Source organism: Podarcis melisellensis (genome assembly GCF_964234715.1).
Source record: "Podarcis melisellensis genome assembly, chromosome: 10".
NCBI lineage: Eukaryota > Metazoa > Chordata > Lepidosauria > Squamata > Lacertidae > Podarcis > Podarcis melisellensis.
This window is the reverse complement of record NC_138542.1, coordinates 61,933,227-61,953,947: the sequence shown is the minus strand read 5'-3', so window position 1 is coordinate 61,953,947 and position 20,721 is coordinate 61,933,227. Positions and strand designations below refer to the sequence as shown.

General features: G+C 39.4%; 1 protein-coding gene and 1 long non-coding RNA gene across 22 annotated transcripts in view; one reads left to right on the top strand and one right to left on the bottom strand.

Moving 5' to 3' along the window:
* LOC309378900 overlaps nt 1-20,721 on the top strand; it is a 485,967-nt gene that overhangs the window by 447,829 nt on the left and 17,417 nt on the right. The gene's annotated exons all lie outside the window — the stretch shown is intronic.
* The window catches only part of PLEKHA5 (pleckstrin homology domain containing A5), a 170,730-nt gene that overhangs the window by 148,489 nt on the left and 1,520 nt on the right, over nt 1-20,721 (bottom strand). For all 21 annotated transcript variants that reach the window (XR_014172137.1, XR_014172138.1, XM_081926777.1 and 18 more), the window contains exon 3: nt 15,353-15,410. Coding sequence is in view for 19 of the 21 variants with exons in the window: in XM_081926777.1 (XP_081782903.1) it covers nt 15,353-15,410 (58 nt within the window). In the remaining 2 variants the exon portion in view is untranslated. The remainder of the gene's footprint in view (nt 1-15,352; nt 15,411-20,721) is intronic.

Sequence of the window (20,721 nt, the reverse complement as noted above, 5' to 3'; positions counted from 1 at the left end):
CATAGAATCACAGAATCTTAGAGTTGGAAACGATCCCAAGAGTCATCTAGTCCAACCCACTTTGCTAAAGTGGGTTGGGAACGTGGTGAGATCACTTTAGTATTTAATACTTTAGGACTTGGACAGAGCCAAACAAGAAGCTTATTGTAAATTGTGCTGTTTTAACTTACGGCTGACTCATGAGACAAAATTAAATATTTCTAGTGCTCATTATTTTAGCTGCATGTAAACTAAGCTAGCTATGAGATATTAATCACCTAATGATAATTAAAATAAACAGAGACTGAAAGTAATTACCCTTATAGTTAAAAAAGCAAAGTATATAAACATGGTTTGTGGCAGGTCCCTCGGTACAGTATATTGTTTTTCTTTCAAGAGCTCTGTAAACCAGTGCATTGTACCGCCTTTGCAAATGTATATGCACTGTAATTCACAATGGTTGCTAGGAGAAGCACCAGAATTCAAGGCAAAAGGCTCCCTCCCCTTACCATTCATCACACATTCACACAACCATGTTTTACAGAGGAAAAGGATTCCAGTTTTGTTAAATGATCAGAACTATTTCACTTGCCAGAACCACTTCAGTAACAAAAAAACCACACCTAACCAACACAGATGGTTAACCCATCTTTGAGATGAGAAACTGCGAATCACCAAAAATAAATGCAAGTACTCATGTAGAGTCAGGAAAATGGATCTATAAGCCCACTAAGGCAGCTGCTGGATAAAAACACCTCAGCAGATTGCATCTGTATCCATGGCATATATTGCAACAGCAGCAGTCACAGGGAAGACAATTAAAGTTTAAGGTTAAACAAAACTTCTATCCAAGTAATCAGCAGGATCCTACTGCCCAGGTCAGACTCTTCCTATGAGAAGGGTCCCCCCCCCATTCTTACTGAAGAACTATTATGTGGTTTTCGTCTGGAAGGTAGCAATGATACTGTTTCAATGAAAGTGATTTTTTTTGAAGCTACAAGGAAGGAGGGCTCTTGCTTGAAGGGAAGGAGAAAATATTAGCATGTGAACTGCTTATTGGGGTGCCAAATAGTTTTTGTTATCTAAATAGGAATGAGAATGCTTTGAGGCACTGGAAAGCAGGCATTTCCTGACAAACAGGTCTGGGCATCTTGCAATTGACAAGGTGGAACCCACTTTCTATGGGTTTCATTACCAAGGTGATTATATTTCCCACAGCATCCAATTTAGAATGTTTTGCCAGACATGTAATTCTAGAATACCCTCTGGTAAAGGTCATGGAAGACTTCCTATAGAAGGTAAAATGGTTTTGAGCATCAGTTTTGTTTTCTTTCAATGCAAACTCTATACATTTGACTACACATAATACATACCTTGAAACAGAAGACAATTACACTTCACACACACACAAATGTACAAAATGCTCAAACTTGTTTCCACAACGATTTTAATGTCATCCTCTAAAATACTGCTATACTTCTCTTACAAGCATTGACCATTTGCACAAAGCGGATTATTCACAGATTTTTTTTCAGCCACGCCAGAACCATGTGGCAAGAGTGTTTAAAGGTCCAGATTTAACATAGTTCTTTCCAGTTCTGAAAGCATACACATTGCATTATCCTTGTGGATGTGTAGACAGCTGCACAGCCAAGCTGGTAACATGCCAGACTGGCTTAACTCTCCAGCTTTTCTCCAACCTTACCTGTGTTTGTAGTACACAAAAAACATCTTGTTGTTATGCAAAATTAGGCATTTTCAATTGTGAAACAGAAAAAAGCCTTGTTATTCATATATATTAGTATTCTGAGGACGGAGAAGGCAAATGCCCTTGTAGCATTTGGCTTAGACTTACAAACTTGCCTTCCATGGATGATCAGTGGTCCTAATATCACGTAGAAAAGCCGGCCTTAAACCAATACTAGAGGACTACAACACAGATCTGGAAAGTTCCACCCTACTTTCCCATCTGGGGAGAAAATTTCTGAACACACATCCCTGCCCCTTTCATTTGGACAAGCAATAATCATTCACAAATTGTAAATTTGATGATGATTAAATTATAAAATTCTTGATTTTTTTAAAAATATACAAACTAAAAATAAAAAACAGATGCAAAAGACAACTTATTAACATAATAGGTTTAAGTCTGAAAACTCGTCAACATTCAATACTCATGATATTCACCTTCCTCCCTAGGAAACCCAAATATAAATCAACAATACTGTTAACAGCAAACCAAGGACCAAACAAGACATAATATTGGTTATGTGGTTAGTCAGCATGGGAGATTTTTTAAAAAACACACACACACAAATAGCCGATGCCAGGTGTGTGTGAAAGCCACTAGGACTGTGGCATAAGGAGAAGGTAGGTGGCTTTAATCCTTTGCCTACTCCACAATCCCAGTTACATCCCATTCTATTTGGGACAGTAGTGGGGAGGGAAAAGCTTAAAGCCCCTCATACCACCATCCTAATACAGCTTCACCACTCTGTCAGCCATTTATTTATTTTAAAACTTGCACACCATATGACAAACAGTAAAGTTTGGCCCTAACTAATTAAGTGAATTAACAAAAAAGCAGAAGATTTGTATTCTTGATTGTTGTTCCAGATTCAATGGAGCTCCTGAGTGCGCCTCAGTTTAAGAATGGTTTTGGTTTAAGAATGGACTTCCAGAATGGACTAAGTTTGTAAACTGAGGTACCGCTGTACTTCCCTCCTCTCAACATCACCACAAATCCCCATCAAAAGCGGTTGGCTTTCACTGGGCCCCCACTGACCTATCTGTATTTGATGTGTTAACTTGGAGTCTGAGGGGCAAGAAAGGGAGCCACACAGTGATGGAAACAGCAGAAGGGAAATCAGAAAGGAGGAAATCCTCCCCCCTGCACTGCTGATCAACTGAAAAGACTGCTGGCTCAACTAATGACTCAACCCTCAGCAAAACTACAGAATACACAACTGCTGACCACCCTGTGAACATCAGATGACAAGCAGTATACAAATCTGATAAATAATAAATAAGTAAAATCCTTCATTCCTCATTATTATAGTCTCTTGTGTCCTTCAATGTTGTGAAACAGTGACTTAGAATACACTGCTACGATACTAACATTTGTAAATTCTGGATGGCTTGTCCCAAAATATTTAAAAGGACAATTTATCCATGGTTTTTCCTGCAATAAAAACATCTGATTGCCAAAACAATGTTTAACAGTGCTCATAAAACAACACCATTCATATTTACTGTTCTAGCACAACTTTTTGATTGTTCAATTAAGGACATCCCCTGTAAAATTGAGCATACTAAGATTTTGTTTTCTGGAACCAAACTACTTCTTAAAGTGGACCAGTGCAGTGCTTGATCTTAAAATCTGCAACCCTCCCCAAAACCTATATTCCCAATTGTTCTGCGGTGGAACAAAATAGAGGGAAATCCAGGAAATCTAATCCAAACGTAAAGAAGAAACAGGAGAGATAATCACATTCCAGGATGGCTGCACACAAGTAATTATATTCAAATAGTCAATCCAAGCACGAATCATAGCAGTTCAGATTGTGGGGATTTAGCTGTTTCAAACAAAAACTCACAAATCAGAATTCCACTGGTATCCTCCCACGCAGGAACACACCTGATATGACAGCTCAGCCTGTCTATTCCACAATATACTGCCTCAGGTCTGATGATAACACAGCTAATTTGATGAACATGGAGAGCTAGAATAACCAGCATACTGCTGATGTATACAGAAAAATGACTACCTCACTGTATACTGTATCTAGTCTTTGATCAAATTCAGCAAACTATAAACAGAACACAAGTAAATTCCACCACAGTAACAGATAGTAGGGAAGTTTTATGAGCCTTTAAAATCAAACATATTGTCTTGTTTTCTTCTTTCCATGAAAAGGTTCTTGTGCTTGCTTATTCACTTTTTAATTAATTTCTGATATGCAGGTGTCTGTAAAAACAACAACAATCCTAGTTTGTCCCACAGTTGTTGTTATAGGCTGAAAATTCCTTGCAGCACTCACAACATCAAGCCTTGTTTATTTCTGATCACAGCATTTTCTTCTCACTTAAGCATTAGATACCAAAACTCAAATAGTATGAAATAAACCACTTCCCAGTGACAGCTTCTGAACAGAAGCCATGCTTAACTCATCTGCTTCTTCTGGAAACTCAATAAACAATTAAAACTAAGGCTGGGAATGAAACATCAGCCTTGGAAAAACTATGGAGCAATTTAAAAATTAAGTGAGATTATTAATTGGCTTTAGTGCCTTAAGCATCTTCCCAATTAATCCAATTTAATTTCAGTCTCATAACATTAAGCAGCTTTAAATTAATTTAATTGGCTATATAGAGTAGAGTTTAGTTTTCATATTATGGATGATTACACCCAATACTGTATTACTTTTTACACACACCAGAAAGGTCAAAGAAAATGATTTAGCATATTCTCTATGCAAAATATTTCCACAGTATGATCTAAAATTTAGGGAAGCAAGGGCAACTACAGCTATCCAAACTCTAAGGTAAGGCAGTCTGAGACTTCTTCACAAATAATACTCAAGTACTGGTACATTCTTTCATTTAGTGTGCAAATGTAGCAATGGTGGCAAAGAAGTCCTACTTCTTTGCCAGTGCTGTCCAGCAGAGCTTTCTATGGCTGTGAAGAACTATTAATTTTTGGTCCTCAAAACAGTTGTGTAGTGAAGGGCCATCTTGAAACGACAGGAATTGGAGCACAATGTTGAAGTGGCTTGACTCATATCTGAAAAATGAGACCCAAAAGGTAATGCTAGTTTTAGAGTACCACTACGTTGTCAGCAATATACTGATGACACACAGCTCTGCTTCTCCTTTACTTTTGCAGGGGTGGCAGTGGAGGTGCCGGACTGCTGTCTTGCCTGGATAATGGACTGGACGAAAGCCAACAAACTAAAGGTCAATCTAGATAAGACTGAGGTACTGTTAGTGGGTGGTTCCCTATACCAGATAAATGGGCAGATGCCTGCTCTTGATGGGGTTACGTCTGAATCCCTTGCCTGAGGCTCAGGTGGACTCAGTGGCACCGAGTGCCTTTCATCACCTTTGGCCGGTGGCCCAGCTGAGCCCTATCTGGACAGGGATAGGTGGAGGCCTGGCTGCCAATTAGTTTCCAGGCCCAATGCTGATTTTGACCAGTAAAGCCTTAAACAGCTCAGGACCACAATGCCTTAAGGGTCACTTCTCCCCATATGAACCAACCTTGACCCTGCATTCATAATCTGAGGCCCTTCTTGAGAGGCCTGAAGGTGACAGCATCAGAACAGGCCTTTTCTGCAGTGGCTCCCCGTTTGTGGAATGCTCTCCCCAAGGAGGCTCACCAGGCGCCTTCATTACATATCTTTAGGCACCAGGCAAAAATGTTTCTCTATAACCAAGCCTTTGGCTGATTAACATTCTATAGCCTTTAATTGTGTTTGTGGGTGGGGGATTACCGGTTTGTTTTTGTTTTATTATGTATTTTGTGTTCTCATTTTGTATTTATATGTTCTTGTATTTTACTGTGATCTTGGCAGTAAAATAAAATAAAATAAAATAGCAAAGCAAAGCAAGCTGCTCCTCTTCCCATTTGAAACTGGCCTAAAGAATACTGCAAGTTTCGATCTTGATCCCCATACTACTTAATATCAACATGAAGCCACTGGGGGAGTTCATGCAGAGATTAGAACTATGCAGTTGCCAATACATTGATGACTTACTAATACTAATAACAATACTTTATATAATTATATATAATTATAATTATTATTTCCTACTTTTTAAAAACATCTGAAGACAGCCCTGTTTAGGGAAGTTTTTAATGTTTAATGCTGTGTTGTGTTTTTAAAATTCAATTGGGGGCCGCCCAGAGTGGCCAGGCAAACCCAGCCAGATGAGCGGGGTATAAATAATTTATTATTATTATTATTATTATTATTATTATTATTATTATTATTATTATTATTTTATATCAACTCATTGTCTCATTTCTAACTATCCTAGAAAGGCAACTGAAAGGCTGAATCACCGTTCTATACCTGTGAATGATTTGAGGGGGGTAGAACAAGGCGTGGCTTAATTAACAAAAAACAGGAATACTGCAGGGTGGTTAATCCTGGGACCTGGGCAATTTAAAAACAGCCTTCTTTCATATTCCCCACCCCCACCCCACCCATGTTCGAACCATCATCTCAGACCCTCTTCTAGATGTCTTGACCTCATGAGACACAGCTGATGACAACCAGAGCATTCTCTGTGGTGGAACCCACTCTCTCAAATGCCTTGCCAAGGGAGGCATGTCAGACCCTGCCACCATATGATTTCAGACAAGTAGTAAATACATGGCTTTTCAAAAGGGTCTTCAGCTTATTCTTTTTCTGTCTTCGCTTCACTGTTGGATTTAGGCTTCACTATTGAATTTATTACTGGAGAGGATTTTTAAATGTTTCTTACGAATGGACTTAACAGGGTTTGTTTTAATTTAAAATATTGTTTTAGTACTATGACTTGTTAGTCTCTAGTTTCTCAGAAAGTAGGCAGGATGTGCATTTTTGCTGAATGTTTATACCCCTTCATTTTCTCTTACGCATTAACAATATCCACAAGTAAGGTATCCCAGATTAAAATAAACAAGTTCTTAGGGAAATCCAAGAAAGGATTTCACACATTCAGTATTTAGGTACAGATATAATATGGACTTTTGAAAGAGACAAAGTGTATTCTGAAGTAGCAAAGTACTTTTATACTGTATTACTATAGCGGATGAAGACCCTTATCTAGGATAGCAATCTCATAGATTTATATGCTGCACTTAGCAAAGAAACAGAACTTGACAAGAAGTGCTCATAATTAAAGCATCCTAAGGATGTATCTACCTTGGGAAAATAAAAGGTGCTACCATGTTTTAATTAGCAACTTATTTCACAAGTGCAGACAGCTGCCAGTGAATGCAAGAAACAAGATAGGTAAATGTGGGTCAAACAAACTATTATCCTATGCCTTTTCTCTTCTCACCCCCAAAACTAGATGCATTGTGGAAGATGGTGTACTAATGTGTGTTTCTGATTCTTCCTTTCAAAATGTTTGGGGGAACATTATTCTTAACTTCTCATTTAGCTGCCAACAACTTCTGTCTTGCTCGAAATAAACTAGATTGACCTTATGTTCGAATTTTTAAAGTGAACAATTCAAAAGAAACAGTTAATAATGCCAAATACCTCTTAAAGAAAAACTCAATATGGGTCTGTTAAGCAAAGCCAATATTAAACCAATATACATTAGCCAACCAGGCCTTTGACTCTTAATCCCAATTTACACAGCATCTCCAACTATAAACCCTGTCCTTCAATATATTTTTATTTTTATTATTATTATTTTTATTTATATGCCACCCTTTACCCCAAGGTAGGAGTAAGATGAAGCCATGCCTTTTTTATTGAATTTTTTTGAATTTTCTGTTTTACAATTTAAAATATTCATTTTACATCCTTAAGATATCAATGACTTCCCTTCTTTTCTTTCCATGGTTCATTTTACATATCATAAATCCCTGCATATTTTACAAAAACTATACCATTCATTATTCTATTATTGGATCCATCAAAAGTTATGTCTTCATCCCCAATCCCTTTATACTTACTTCATCTTTCTTTTTCTTTGATGTGCCAACTAACTTTTCAGCATTTCTCAAAATGTCTGACCTCTTTCCCCTTTGTGGAACAACATATGCCACTATGAGAGTGATCAGGGTGGGAAATTTGTTTATGTATTTGTTCAGGGCAGTAATAAGTTGAAAAAGGAGAACCCAAAACAGCATACAAGTTAAAATACAGAAGAAATATCATTATGATGCCACTATGGCTCTAGTGCCACCTGCTCCACCATATGCTGCAACTCAACCACAAGAGACAGGTTAATTATGTTTCCAAACTCTATATGGTGCCAGGCATGCAAAAGTCATTCCAGACAGTTCACTTTCCTTGAACTCCAACAGGGAATTGTGGGACAATATAGCAACTTGAAAGCTCAGCTGAGATCTCAGCCCACATGTCCAATGCTATAGATGAAGCATTTTAAGTTTGAAGTCAATGCAAGAGTTAAAACCACAACTTCAATGAAACCTTTTCAATATTATTGTAAGTGAGTGTAGATCATGTTTTGAAATGCAGTATTGCCAGACTAGGAAGATTTTGTATTATAACACCTGTCAAATTTACCAAAAGCCTATTTTCATAGCAATTGCAGTCACACAGCCACAGCGTAACTGCAACTCTCCCACCCATAGACCGATTTACAAGCAGCAAAAAAATCTTCATGTGCCCTCTACAAACATGGTGCTCAGGGAGGAAAATGGTAGACACCCTAACACTATTCTGCCAACTTGCCACTCCCCAGAATTCTTCCTTTCTGGCTACAACATGTGTCCCTGGTAGCCACAGGGAAATCATGTACTTAAGAGAAAAGCTTAATGTAGGAACACTGTCTGGTACAGTTTTGTGGGACAAAAACCCTCATCACACAGAGAAAATGCTACACACACATCACCCAAGATTTAGGTCACTCCCTGTTAAGCCCAAAACACAACTAAATACGATTGGTTCAAGATACATGATTTCTATACAGAACATCAATGTCTGTGAAAAGTCAAATGATAACAAGGGAAAAAGGGCTATGAACTATAGAGGTAAGCCAATGAAACCAACGTTTGCAAACTCCCTGTCATTTATGGTTGCTAAAAGACTGACAAGTTAGAAACAAAGATTTTCATGAATTTAACACTCATGTTCTGACTGACCTTCACTGTTGTCAATTAACATCTGTTTGCTTGCAGGGAATGTGTGTGTGTGTTTGCGCAAGATTTTTTTTAAGCATCTTGTAAATAAAAATGTTTAAGTCTCCAATACTATTGTTTTGGTCTTTAAGGCTTTGCAGGAGATTTTTCTTTTAACCCATATTACTGAATTGCAGTATTTATATTCTTCTTCTAATCCAAGTTACAATAAAATTTGAAATCCTTCACTAAGCTCATTAAACACAAAATGCTATCACAACCTTCAGACAAAACCTTATTACCCAAAGCAAACAGAACTCTATTTACCAGTCTGTGTTTTGGAGCTCAAGTCCCATTTGTAATTAGCACAGAACCAAGCTCCAGGAAGAAAACAGATAAGAATATGGATAACCATTGCCCAATGAATAATCATAGGCTCTTAAATGAGTCAAAATGTCGCCATATAATTTGAAACACTTATCCAATATCTGAAACAGAAAAAAAAATCATGCTTGACGTTCATTTTCTCAAAACCTCAATTATCTAGCATGTTTTACTGAATCAAAGCCATCAAAGTACAATACCACTCTCAGCAACACACCCATTAAGCACACCAAGAACTTATTAGATGCATCACCAAAAAACATTTTCAAAGGCTTGATTTCAAACATGGATGAGCATAACATATTATGTACACTGAAAGCAAAATCATTAAATATTCACATTCAACCAGCATGTTGAAATTATACTTAATATTGTCATCAAGTTTCCTAATCTTACACACATTTTCATACAGCCCTCTAATGGGCTACAATTACAACCAGAGGGGAAAAAATATTCAATGAATGCATGTAGGAAAGCAGTGAACAGTTCTATTAGCAAACATATCCAATAAATGAATTTAAACTCAAAAATAACTTTAGAATGAAAGGGCCTATTATATTTAATTATATCCCCAATAAGAATATCATAGGTTTAGATACGTTGAAAATACAGTAGTTTGTAGAAAGCTAGACTACTTATATGGCTAACAGCAAATTGCTCATCACTACGTTTTGAGGGAGGGTAATTGTAGAGTTTTTGGAAGGCTCAGAGTGGCAAGCAAAAGGGGTCCCTCTTATATAATACTACCACCGCCCCACCATTAAAACTGCCACACACACCCTCCAGCTTTCTCAAGCTCACCTATGAACATGATGGATAAGAAAATGCCTACAGAGCACAAATGGGAACAATATTCTTACCCATGTGCTCCATCATCCTTTCAGTACCTTTCCAACTAAGTATACACATGTGGAATCTCCTTCCTCTGGCAGTGCTCACGTGAATAACCTTTTCACAGATACTTGCCAGCAGTGCAATGCCCCCTTCCCAAATGCTGAACAACACTGAAATATTCAATACATAAACATTTGACTAGCTATGTTCAGCTCTATGAGTGCATTCTGATTCAAATGATCTATTTTTAATAAGTGTTTACTTCACATCAAGCCAAAATGGCTTGAAGGCCTCCCTGGATTTAAGACGACTGATGCTTTAGTTCATTGGTATTTTTTCTGAAGCTTTTCCACACACAGAATACATGCCAATTATTGGATCATTTAAGTCAGAAATCAAAAGAATCTTTTTTGTCAGGGAAGATGGAGTACATGAGTGAGTTTGTGAACATGTATTTTCCCCTTGGCCATAGTTTTGCATAGGGTCCCTTCTAGGGGTATAAGGCTGGGATCCCTGCATATGTTGCAGGGGGCAGGTTAGGAGGCATGTCATGGGAAGGGTCCCTGGAAGACCCTTGTCTGCTTTTGTGGTTGTGTGTCTAGGAAGTTGCTGAGCAGGGTGGAAGGCCTGGTTCACAATCTTACCCTTTTCGTATCTAAAATAGTTAAGGAGTATGAGCCCCCATAGTAAGCTGTACCTATGCAACTTTCATAGTTGGAACGTTAACCAAATTATTCATGCCTCATGGAAAATATACGTGGAAAGTGTTATGTCCCAGCACAGTGGACAACATATGTGGAGAGTAGTATGGCCTGAGATCCAGAATAGTGTAGCTTGGGAAGGGGGAGAAGCTGTCATCATTGCTATATAACAGTAAAAATCAGGCCATAGTTAGATTGCTGCTTGGAGAGAAAAGGATCCCAATTAGTTAATGCCAGTGTAAACTTCCATCTTTGATAAACCATAGAAGTGCCCTTACAATTTAATAAAGAATCTGATTATTCATGCTGCAGAGCAAAAATCAATCTTCAACTAGTAAGGATTAAGGGGAGCTCTTGTCGAGAGATATTATCTCAAATCCAGCTATTAGAACATTCTTGCACCTGCCTATGAAGAACATGTCACCAACAAAAGTGGATAAACTGTCAGCCTAATGTGGCACAGTAGTGAAGTTGTGCTATTCATATGGCAATAGTATATTGGAAACACAATGCACTCTCCAAAACATGCATATTTTTCAGGCAAATTCATACAGCACCCTATTCCCATGTTTGCCAAGAGTGCTGCAGAGAAGGAGAACATATGCTTTTCTGAGCTTTGGAACAATATTTAGATAATTATTTCAATGACAACAGAACAAGTTGATGTTCAAGTACTATCAGCAACACGTCTTTCAATTAGCAGTTCTGATAACATCCTGTACTTAACATGCCACAAAAGCTGTAAGATGAAATGATTTAAAAAATTTGTTTTCAGCAGTAAAAGCACTTTTAAAAATTAAATTTGTACACTGCCCTTCATCCAAAGATCACAGGACAGTTCACAACATAAAAATACAAAATGAGAACACAAAATACATAATAAAACAAAAACAAACCAATAGCCTCCCTCCCACAAATACATTTAAAGGCCATAGAAGGTTAATAAGCTAAAGGCCTGGTTATAGAGAAATGTTTTCGCCTGGTGCCTAAAGATATGTAACAAAGGCACCAAGTGAGCCTCATATGGGGTTGATTAATATGGGGAGAGGCAGTCATTTGAGCATTGCATACCTGAGCTGTTTAAGGCTTTATAGGTCAAAACCAGTACTTTGAATTGGGCCTAGAAACTAACTGACAGTCAGTGCAGTCAGGCCAGAATTGGTGCAATATTCTCAAACTGCCTTGTCGCAGAGAGCAGCCTAACCACTGATGTTTGCAACAACTGAAGTTTCCAAACAGTCTTCAGAGGCAGCCCTACATGTAACACATTACGGTAATCTAATCTCGAGGGTACTAGAGCATAGACAACAGAAGTTAAGTTATCCCTGTCCATAGGGGCACAACTGGGCCACCCGCCCAAGCTGATGGAAGGTACTCCATGCCACTTGAACCATTGCAAAGATGTGCCAGTCACCCCTTAGACAGCCACAGCAGAAGGATACCATGGTCGATGCTAAAGCTTTACATCATATGAACTGTACAGAACTGTACAGAAGTAGAACAGTGCATATAGGAAAACAGGGGTGTTTGTTAATAACATAACTATAAATAGGAGAAGATAGGATACATTCTGTAATTTACAGCACAATCCTATTCATATTTACTTATATGCAAGTCACACCATTGGAAATTGTAAGTGTGCACAGGACTACAGCCTCAGATTACATTTGCATTGTTAAAAAAACTATTCTCTTGCCAAGCCCACACTTGTTAAGATACAGGGAAAAGGACAGAATAGCAATGAGAACCAGAGTCAGGTACTTAAACATGTAGCCCTGCATTTTAACCATTAGAAGACCTTTAGAAACATGTTTAAAACTGCCTTGAAGGGACATCACTTCCTCTCTCCTGGTGTCACAATGAAGGCAGAAATTAGTAAGCACTCAAATATGGTTTGGAACATCTAACTCTCAAGAGAAAGTGAGAGAGTCTCGACTACAAAATGACTTTTATGCACAATACTCCAATCCTGCAAGCATTACTTCAAGATAAGCTCCATGGATTTCAATGGTTCAAACGTTAGAATTGCAGCCACTGTGGCACTCAATCATTGTAAGGTTAACGATATTAGTGGGACTACATGAATGCATGCTAGCTATGATTTACCCCAAGGCTTTGCAAATTGAACATGGGACCTTCTGCATGCAAAGCATGTGCCCTGCACTGAGCCACAGTCTTTATGCTTCAAGTCAAATTTAATGGATGTTTCTTCTCAACCAAGGTGGTAAAACTGAAATCCACACAGAATCTTTTCCCAGAGTCCTCACAAGACCTGTTCTCTGCTATTATTGCAAGCCTGTCTCCCCATGGTGAAAGGCAGATAAGGCAACATGCAGCATTATCATTGTTATTGTTGTTATTAAAAATTATTGCATGCTTTTTTACTAAGGTAATTCAAAGCAACTTAAATTTAAACAGACATGAAAGAAAAACAAATAACAATCTACAATACAATCTTTTTTTTTAAAAGGGGGGGGCAGGAATCAAACATTCCAGAAGAAAGCCACAGTTTAATAAGAGCCAAAGGTCTGGCAAAAAAAAAAAATGCAAATGTAGCAGAGAAAGCTATGTACCGTATTTTTCACTCTATAAGACGCACCAGACCACAAGACGCACCTAGTTTTTGGAGGAGGAAAACAAGAAAAAAAAATATTCTGAATCTCAGAAGCCAGAACAGCAAGAGGGATCACTGTGCAGTGAAAGCAGCAATCCCTCTTGCTGGTCTGGCTTCTGGGATAGCTGCGCAGCCTGCATTCGCTCCATAAGACGCAAACACATTTCCCCTTACTTTTTAGGAGGGAAAAAGTGAGTCTTATAGAGCAAAAAATACGGTAATGATAACACCAGGGAAGCTTCTCTGGAAGTGACATTCCACAAGCAGGGAGCCACCACAGAAATGGCCTGTTCTCATGCTGCCACTATCTAGACATCCCAAAGAAGGGGCACATGAAGAAGGGCCTCAGATAACAACCACAAGGTCCAAGTTGGTTCATATGGAGAGAAGGATTTAAAGCTCAAAACCAGCATTCTGAATTGGGCCCAGAAACTAACTGGTAGCCAATGAAGTCGGGCCAAGGCTGATGTCATGCACTCAGACTATCTTGCTGACAATGTACTCCAGGACTCCAGATGACTCCACTAAGCGGTTTCGTATAGCTGTTAAATCGCATACAAGATAAAACCTAACTTTGCAGAAACACACAATGAAGGCTCTCTGGACCTGAACAGCACTCCCCAAGCATCAGCCTGTGAAAACAACCATCCGAGTTGATCTGGAACCACAGCAAAGTGCTGCCGCTCACCCCAACTCAGGTAGCCACTCCAGAAGGATACCATGGCCAGTGGTATCAAAAGCTACTGAGAGATTAAGGAGAATTAACAGGGCCCCGCGTCTCTCCTGACACAGGTCATCATTCCAAAGCATTTTCCATGCCAAAGCTGGGGTTAAATGTCAATTGAAATGGCTCTAGAAAATTGGTCAAAGCGTGGCTTGAACGTGTGCAGCATACTAAAGAGCTAAGACAAGCAACAGACAAGGACAGGGATTTTAAAGTATTTCCTCATCCATAAATATCTAGCTATATTACCCATCAAACCAACTGAACAACTCAAAACATATAATGATCCGTGGGAAAAACTTTATCACTTGGAGGCATGCTGTAAAATGCGAGGTGTAGATCAAATTAAGCCAGACAAGATTTAAAGCCCCCTAAAACTCCAAATGCTTTTGAATACGGTTTTGGTAGCAAGGAAATCTTTCTGCTGCAGCAGATGTTAAACACTGAACTGTGAGTGGAAGGGAAACATGTTCCAACTGTGATAATAGGAAGGTCTATGATGGGTCTCATGCTTCTGCTTGTGTAAGAACATATTTGGATAAAGTTTCTTTTTTCTTGTACATCTTTCCAATGAAATATTTAAAAACAGCACTTTTGTGAACAGCGGATACCTTCTGCAAGCAGAAGACACTTTTGGGTTCAACCCAATATTTTTTCAACACAGTTTACTGAAGCATAACACGACCGCACAGTAACCACACAATTATCCTGTCTTTTTTTGAAGGCTAACTTTGTTTGGGGGTACAACTTTCGTCTAGAATATTCAAAATACTTTAAACATTATAAATCCCTGAAAGCTGGGGCCCCAGCTGTATAAATCACAACAAAAGACAATGAAACCTCTGGCAAATTGAAAGTTTAAAATAGAATTAAGCATGGCTTGGTGTAAGCAATATATGTTAATATATTTAAAAGTGGAGTAATGATCTAAGTGGTATGTAGGAGTGAGAGTGTTAAGTTTTGATGTGAAATCAGGTTCCCACACAGCTATGGAGCATTACGAACATGAGATGCATGCATAAGTGGCCTCGGACAAGTTGCTATTTCACAGTCTACTCTACCTCAGAGGATCACTGCAAAAATAAAAAGACACGATGTCACAAATGCCAGTCTACCCTCCTTGAAATCTTTATCATACAATTATGCCATTAACATTCCAAAATCCCATTCTACAGGATACTTTCACATATGCATATAGCCATTTCACTACTCTCAATGTGCACAGCATATAATTCCATAAGAGGACATAAGACCATACGGAGATTCAGCACCATATTCCATAATGTATTTAAATGTAGAATCTTACTTACTTTATGTAGTATCTTGCACCTTCAAATGTATAGGCCTCTTCCCAGCCTGTGGGTAGGTCTAAGAAGCAATACAAAGAGCATTTGATCACATGACAGAACCAGTTGAATGTAACCAAGTGCATTTTTAATCTATGCTTTTATCTGTACACTTACTAGTGGTTGAAATTCCAAAAAACAGCCAATAAGTATGGGGAAGCCATTCTGCTTTACACCCACATAAAGTATGTTAGATCCAAACTCAGAAGTGGGGCCACTGCTAACTGAGCCAGCTTTAATATGACAGAGGGAAAACAAGTCTTTAAAATAGAATTTGATATATACAGTGATACCTCTGGATGCGAATGGGATCCGTTCCGGAGCGCCGTTCACATCCTAAAGCACACGCAACCTGTGTCTGCGTGTGCACGGGTCGCAATTTGCTTCGTCTGCGCATGACGTAATTTTGAGCGTTCTGTTACTTCCACGTCGCTGCGGAGCACAACCCGAAAACGCTCAACCCAAAGCTACTTTAACCCGAGGTATGACTGTACCACCGTTTTGCTGGTGTAAATTCCATTGGCTTGCAGGTCATATGACACAGCTGAACATAGTTAGGATCTAATTTATACCTCTCCCCACCTAGTTCCACCCACACCACTCCTCCAGCATGCTAATTTTTCAGGGTTTATGCTGGTGTAAACTAAGGTACGGTAAAAGACCCCTGGGCGGTTAAGTCCAGTCAAAGGCAATTATGGGGTTCAGTGCTCATCTTGCTTTCAGGCCAAGGGAGCCGGAGGTTTGTCCACAGACAGCTTTCCGGGTCATGTGGTCAGCATGACTAAACCGCTTCTGGTGCAGCAGAACACTGTGATGGAAACCAGAGCACACGGAAACGCCGTTTACCTTCCCACCACAGCGGTATCTACAGTGGTGCCCCGCAAGACGAACGCCTCGCAAGATGAAAAACCCGCTAGACGAAAGGGTTTTCCGTTTTGGAGGCGCTTCATAAAACGAATTCCCCTATGGGGTTGCTTCGCAAGACGAAAAAAATCTTGCATCCCCCTGCGGGTTTTTTTCGCTTTTTTCTTCCTTTTTTTAAGCCGCTAAGCCGCTTATCAGCTGTTCCGCTGATAAGCCGCTTAACAGCTGATCGCTGGAAGCCGCTTGACAGCTGTAGCGCTAATCCGCTAAGCTGTCAATGGGCTTGCTTCGCAAGACGAAAAAACCGCTATACGAAGAGCCTCACGGAACGGATTAATTTCGTCTTGCGAGGCACCACTGTATTTATCTACTTGCACTGACATGCTTTTGAACTGCTAGGTTGGCAGAAGCTGGGACAAAGCAACGGGAGCTCATCGCATGGATTCAAACCGCCAACCTTCTGATCAGCAAACCCAAGAGGCTCAGTGGTTTAGACCACAGCACCACCTGCATCCCTTGTGTAAAATACACTGGTTTGGGATCAACCAGCTTAGATGTGGGTGGGCTAGGGTGAGGGACTTATACCAGCATAGTCTGGCTGAGAATAAGATCCACTTGATCCTAATTCACCCATCCCAACAGATGTTGTGCTTGGATTGAACTCTTAGACAAATATTCCTAAAACTATTTGTACATTAGACTTTGTCTTATATTCCATCACGTGGAGTTTTGTCTAGCATCAGTAACATACATCAGTACTAGTTAAGATGCACATATTACTTTAGACACTACTTGTAGTCATATAACTATCAGCTGTAACATATTTGAACACAAGTCACTCTAAGAACAAGATTGCACTCTAAGTCACAAACTTCCAAAATGGTAGCTGGGTAAGAATCACAACAGAAGCTATTTGTTATGACAGCATAGTTACATCATCTTGCCATATCTTCAAGTTGAGCTTGCAAGTGTTCATAGACCAGACAATACTATAGAGAATTTATTCTCACTACTAATCCAGTGGCAGAGGAAGAGAAATACGGTGTTTCTCTCTAGTCGGCAATGGAGCATCAATCACTAAAGGCTCTTTTAAGAAGAGGAATCAAAATCAAAGCCTGTCCTCTTCTTCCACTAGAAAAATGCAAAACCAGAGAAAAAAAATAGTATGCTTTTTTAATCATAAGCTTCACTGCCTAAAATAATCATTTAGCCAAGAGTACTGTATTTTCCTTTGTTGTCTTAATACATCTGGCTTTGCTTACTGCGATACGTAACACCTGTCTTTTTTAAGCTGCAGTACATAGCATGAAACAGAACAACACCAGTCTAGTAACCAAAATGTTTATAGGAGATACAATCTTTTGGAGAAATATTTTATGCCAGTATGAGGCATTTCAAGCAGTAGTTACAGCAAACTTATATCAGGGAATATTACACAAGCTAGAGTAAAAAAGCTTTCCACATTCATTCCCATGTAAGAAAAAGAACAGCAGGTCCGGTTGGTATATTAGTACGATCAGTTATCCAAATATTATCATAAGACTATTCGGAATTCACCATGCCAGCAGTATGAAGCATTCCATTTGCCAAAAAATAAGTTTGGTTCATTACCTTAAAATATTTTTAAGCCAACAAAAAAACCTGACTTTTCATGGAAGTTGCTAACATGTTTTGGCATAACTGGCAAATTGATGAAGCAGAGAAACAATGTGCATGGTGGAAACAGAATGTATTGAAAATGTGATCAGAGAAAAAAAAGCTTAAACACAGTGCGAGAACATACATCACCTAATGAATGCCAAGTGTGAAATGCAACTACATTCAACATTGACCTCCAAATGTATCTGGCTATAAACTATTCCAAGACATTCCCCACAAATATGACTAGGAAGGGTGATAAACAGAACACAAGAACCTCTCCTCCAAAATTTCTCCCAGGTCACATGCAGTAAAGACAAAAGAGCAATATAATGTGTGAATAAGAAACATGCAAACAAGATGTACCATCTGAACGTCTCCAGGCTGCCCTCTCTTTCCTTTTTCCCTACAACAGGTATTTACACCAATGAAAAACAAAAACTGCATTTCTAAATACCCACCTCTCAACAGCCAGTGTACTGTGCCAGCAGGTAGCAAAGCACGAAGCTTTGCTTTAAATCCCTTTTCCAGCCAATCCCTCTTTCTGCTGCTACTCTTCTCCAGAGAAACAAATGGCAAAGGAGACAAATTCTACCTTCCTCTCCTCCCCAGTTATTCCTCAAGCTCCTGCCCCCACTTTCTCAGTCCCACCATTCCCCACCCACTCTCTTATCCTAGATTGAGAGGGAATGTTTCTAGGTGAATGCACTTGAGTGCTATCTATGAATTTCACAAAGCAGTCATCATTAGATGCCAAGCTCTAGAGATCATGATGCTGAAAAGCTATGAGCAGGTGATTTTGTGTTCTGCTCAGGGAGGAAGCTTTAAGCATACAGACTGTGCGACTGTAAGAGAGTACCAGAAGAGGAATCCATTGGCTGTGAGCTACTTTCAAGAAGCATAGCAGTTATAATATAAAAGGCAGACAAAAAGGTAGAAGAGCATGTATACATCAACCAAGACAACTGAAAGCTTGTGCAATTATTTCATTTTTGATAGCAGACTTTTGTAACACTTTAACTGCGGAGAACATTTCACCATTCCAGAGAGATTCATTATTCAATCTGCACTTGGGTGCTGCTGGCTAAATATGATTTGCCTCCCATTAGCCTACAATGCATTCAGATACCCTGAATGGCTAGGCAACTGTCACAGGGTCATACTGAATAATTACCTGTCCCTTAATTGAGGAAAATAAACATTTCCCTATAGCCATACTGCACAAAGTGTTTATAAATGTCGATATTTGTTTTAGCTACTTGCAGAACAGAATAGGGCAGCACAAACGGAGTAGGAATAGATTCAAGAAGCAAGACAAGGGAGAAACAGCTTCTTGCTAAAGTTTCATCTGGCTATGTTGAAGATCTTAAGGCAGTTCAGAAAGCTTGTCCAGTGGGTGGAGATGCGGCCACTGAAGAAGATGCATTAAGAGAGCTGCCGATTTCTCTGCAGCTTAGCAGAGTAGTAGCTAGATTTTGGAGGAACACAACTAAGTTGATAAGAAAACAGATGTGAGGTTAGCTGAGCAAGGGCAGGGATAGCAATTCAGAAGCTGAAATCCAGGAGCCAAGTGGGAAAAGATTAGTATGGGTTTAGTCTCCCAAAGAAGAGAGAAGGATTATGGGGTTGGTTACTAAAGAGAATTTGCACAGCAGAATGACAGACGAGGATAATAACAATAAGGGATAGCCAATGGCTAACAAGTCAGTGAAGAAGATATACTTTGGGGGGGGTGAATAAGGCAATTAGTAAACTGGACATTTGAGAATAAATACTGCGTAGGAGTACAAAGATAATGAAGGACTAGAAGGCCAATGGGAAATATAGCAAAGAAAACTGCCTAGTTAGGGGTGGGTGAGATTAAGGGTTAATTGGTATTGGGAATCAGTGCAATTTAATTAACTAGGATGGCATGACAGTACGGTAATAGAGGTGAGCCGGACAAAGACAATGTTTACGAGTCAGTTCTTAGGGAAAGTAGAGTTGCTGGAGTTAAAATTATTGAGGAGTGTCACACATTTCACTTAAGGGCATTTGAGCCTCTTGTGTGTCATTTCCCACCAAGAGTTAATATGTTCATCCAAGCCAGAAGACAGACATTTTCACACTGGATGTGAAATCTGTACTTTGCAGACACACTATAGACCAGCTTCAAAGTTAGCCTGAAGTGTGCACTCCTTACTTCCTAGACTAGAGGCTGGGCTATCAACAGAAGATTTAGGAATTAAGGAAGTGTCATTGAAGAGACAAAGGGCCCATGGGGAGGGGGTGGCAGGAAACAACGGAGAGATCAGTTAGTTTTGAGAATGCAGACTATGAGGCTCATTGGAAGGAAAGTTACAGTAGGCCAGTAGGATAATGTGTATGAAGTGAAGGGTCAGAGACAACTAGCTCCAAAGATGCTGTGAAAACACAAAAGACTGAAATGGCAGGTACTTGGAGAAAGGGGGCACAGCTGGTTTTAGTTTTTGTTTAAAGGGTGTGGGATAGTATACCTGTACACTACTTTCAAGTGGTCATAGAAAAGGGAGGGAGGGAGTTAAGAGATTTTGAAGCACAAAATAGTGCCTTTCAAGGGTGGGTCATTGCGGTCATTAGGAGTTTTTTGTGGAGGAAGAAGAACAAATTATTAGTACCAGGCTTGAATGTGAAGCCAAAGCATTCTGGTGAAAGAGAATTCTCTCTCTACTTTGGAAACATGTAGTAAATGAATAGAGTAATTAGGTGGGGAAGCGGTTGAGCAAAGAGATGGGTTACAGGGAGACAGAAAAGGGCCTATTAAAGAAAGGGGGAGGGGAGATGAGTGATCACTGAGCATGAGTTGTTACTTT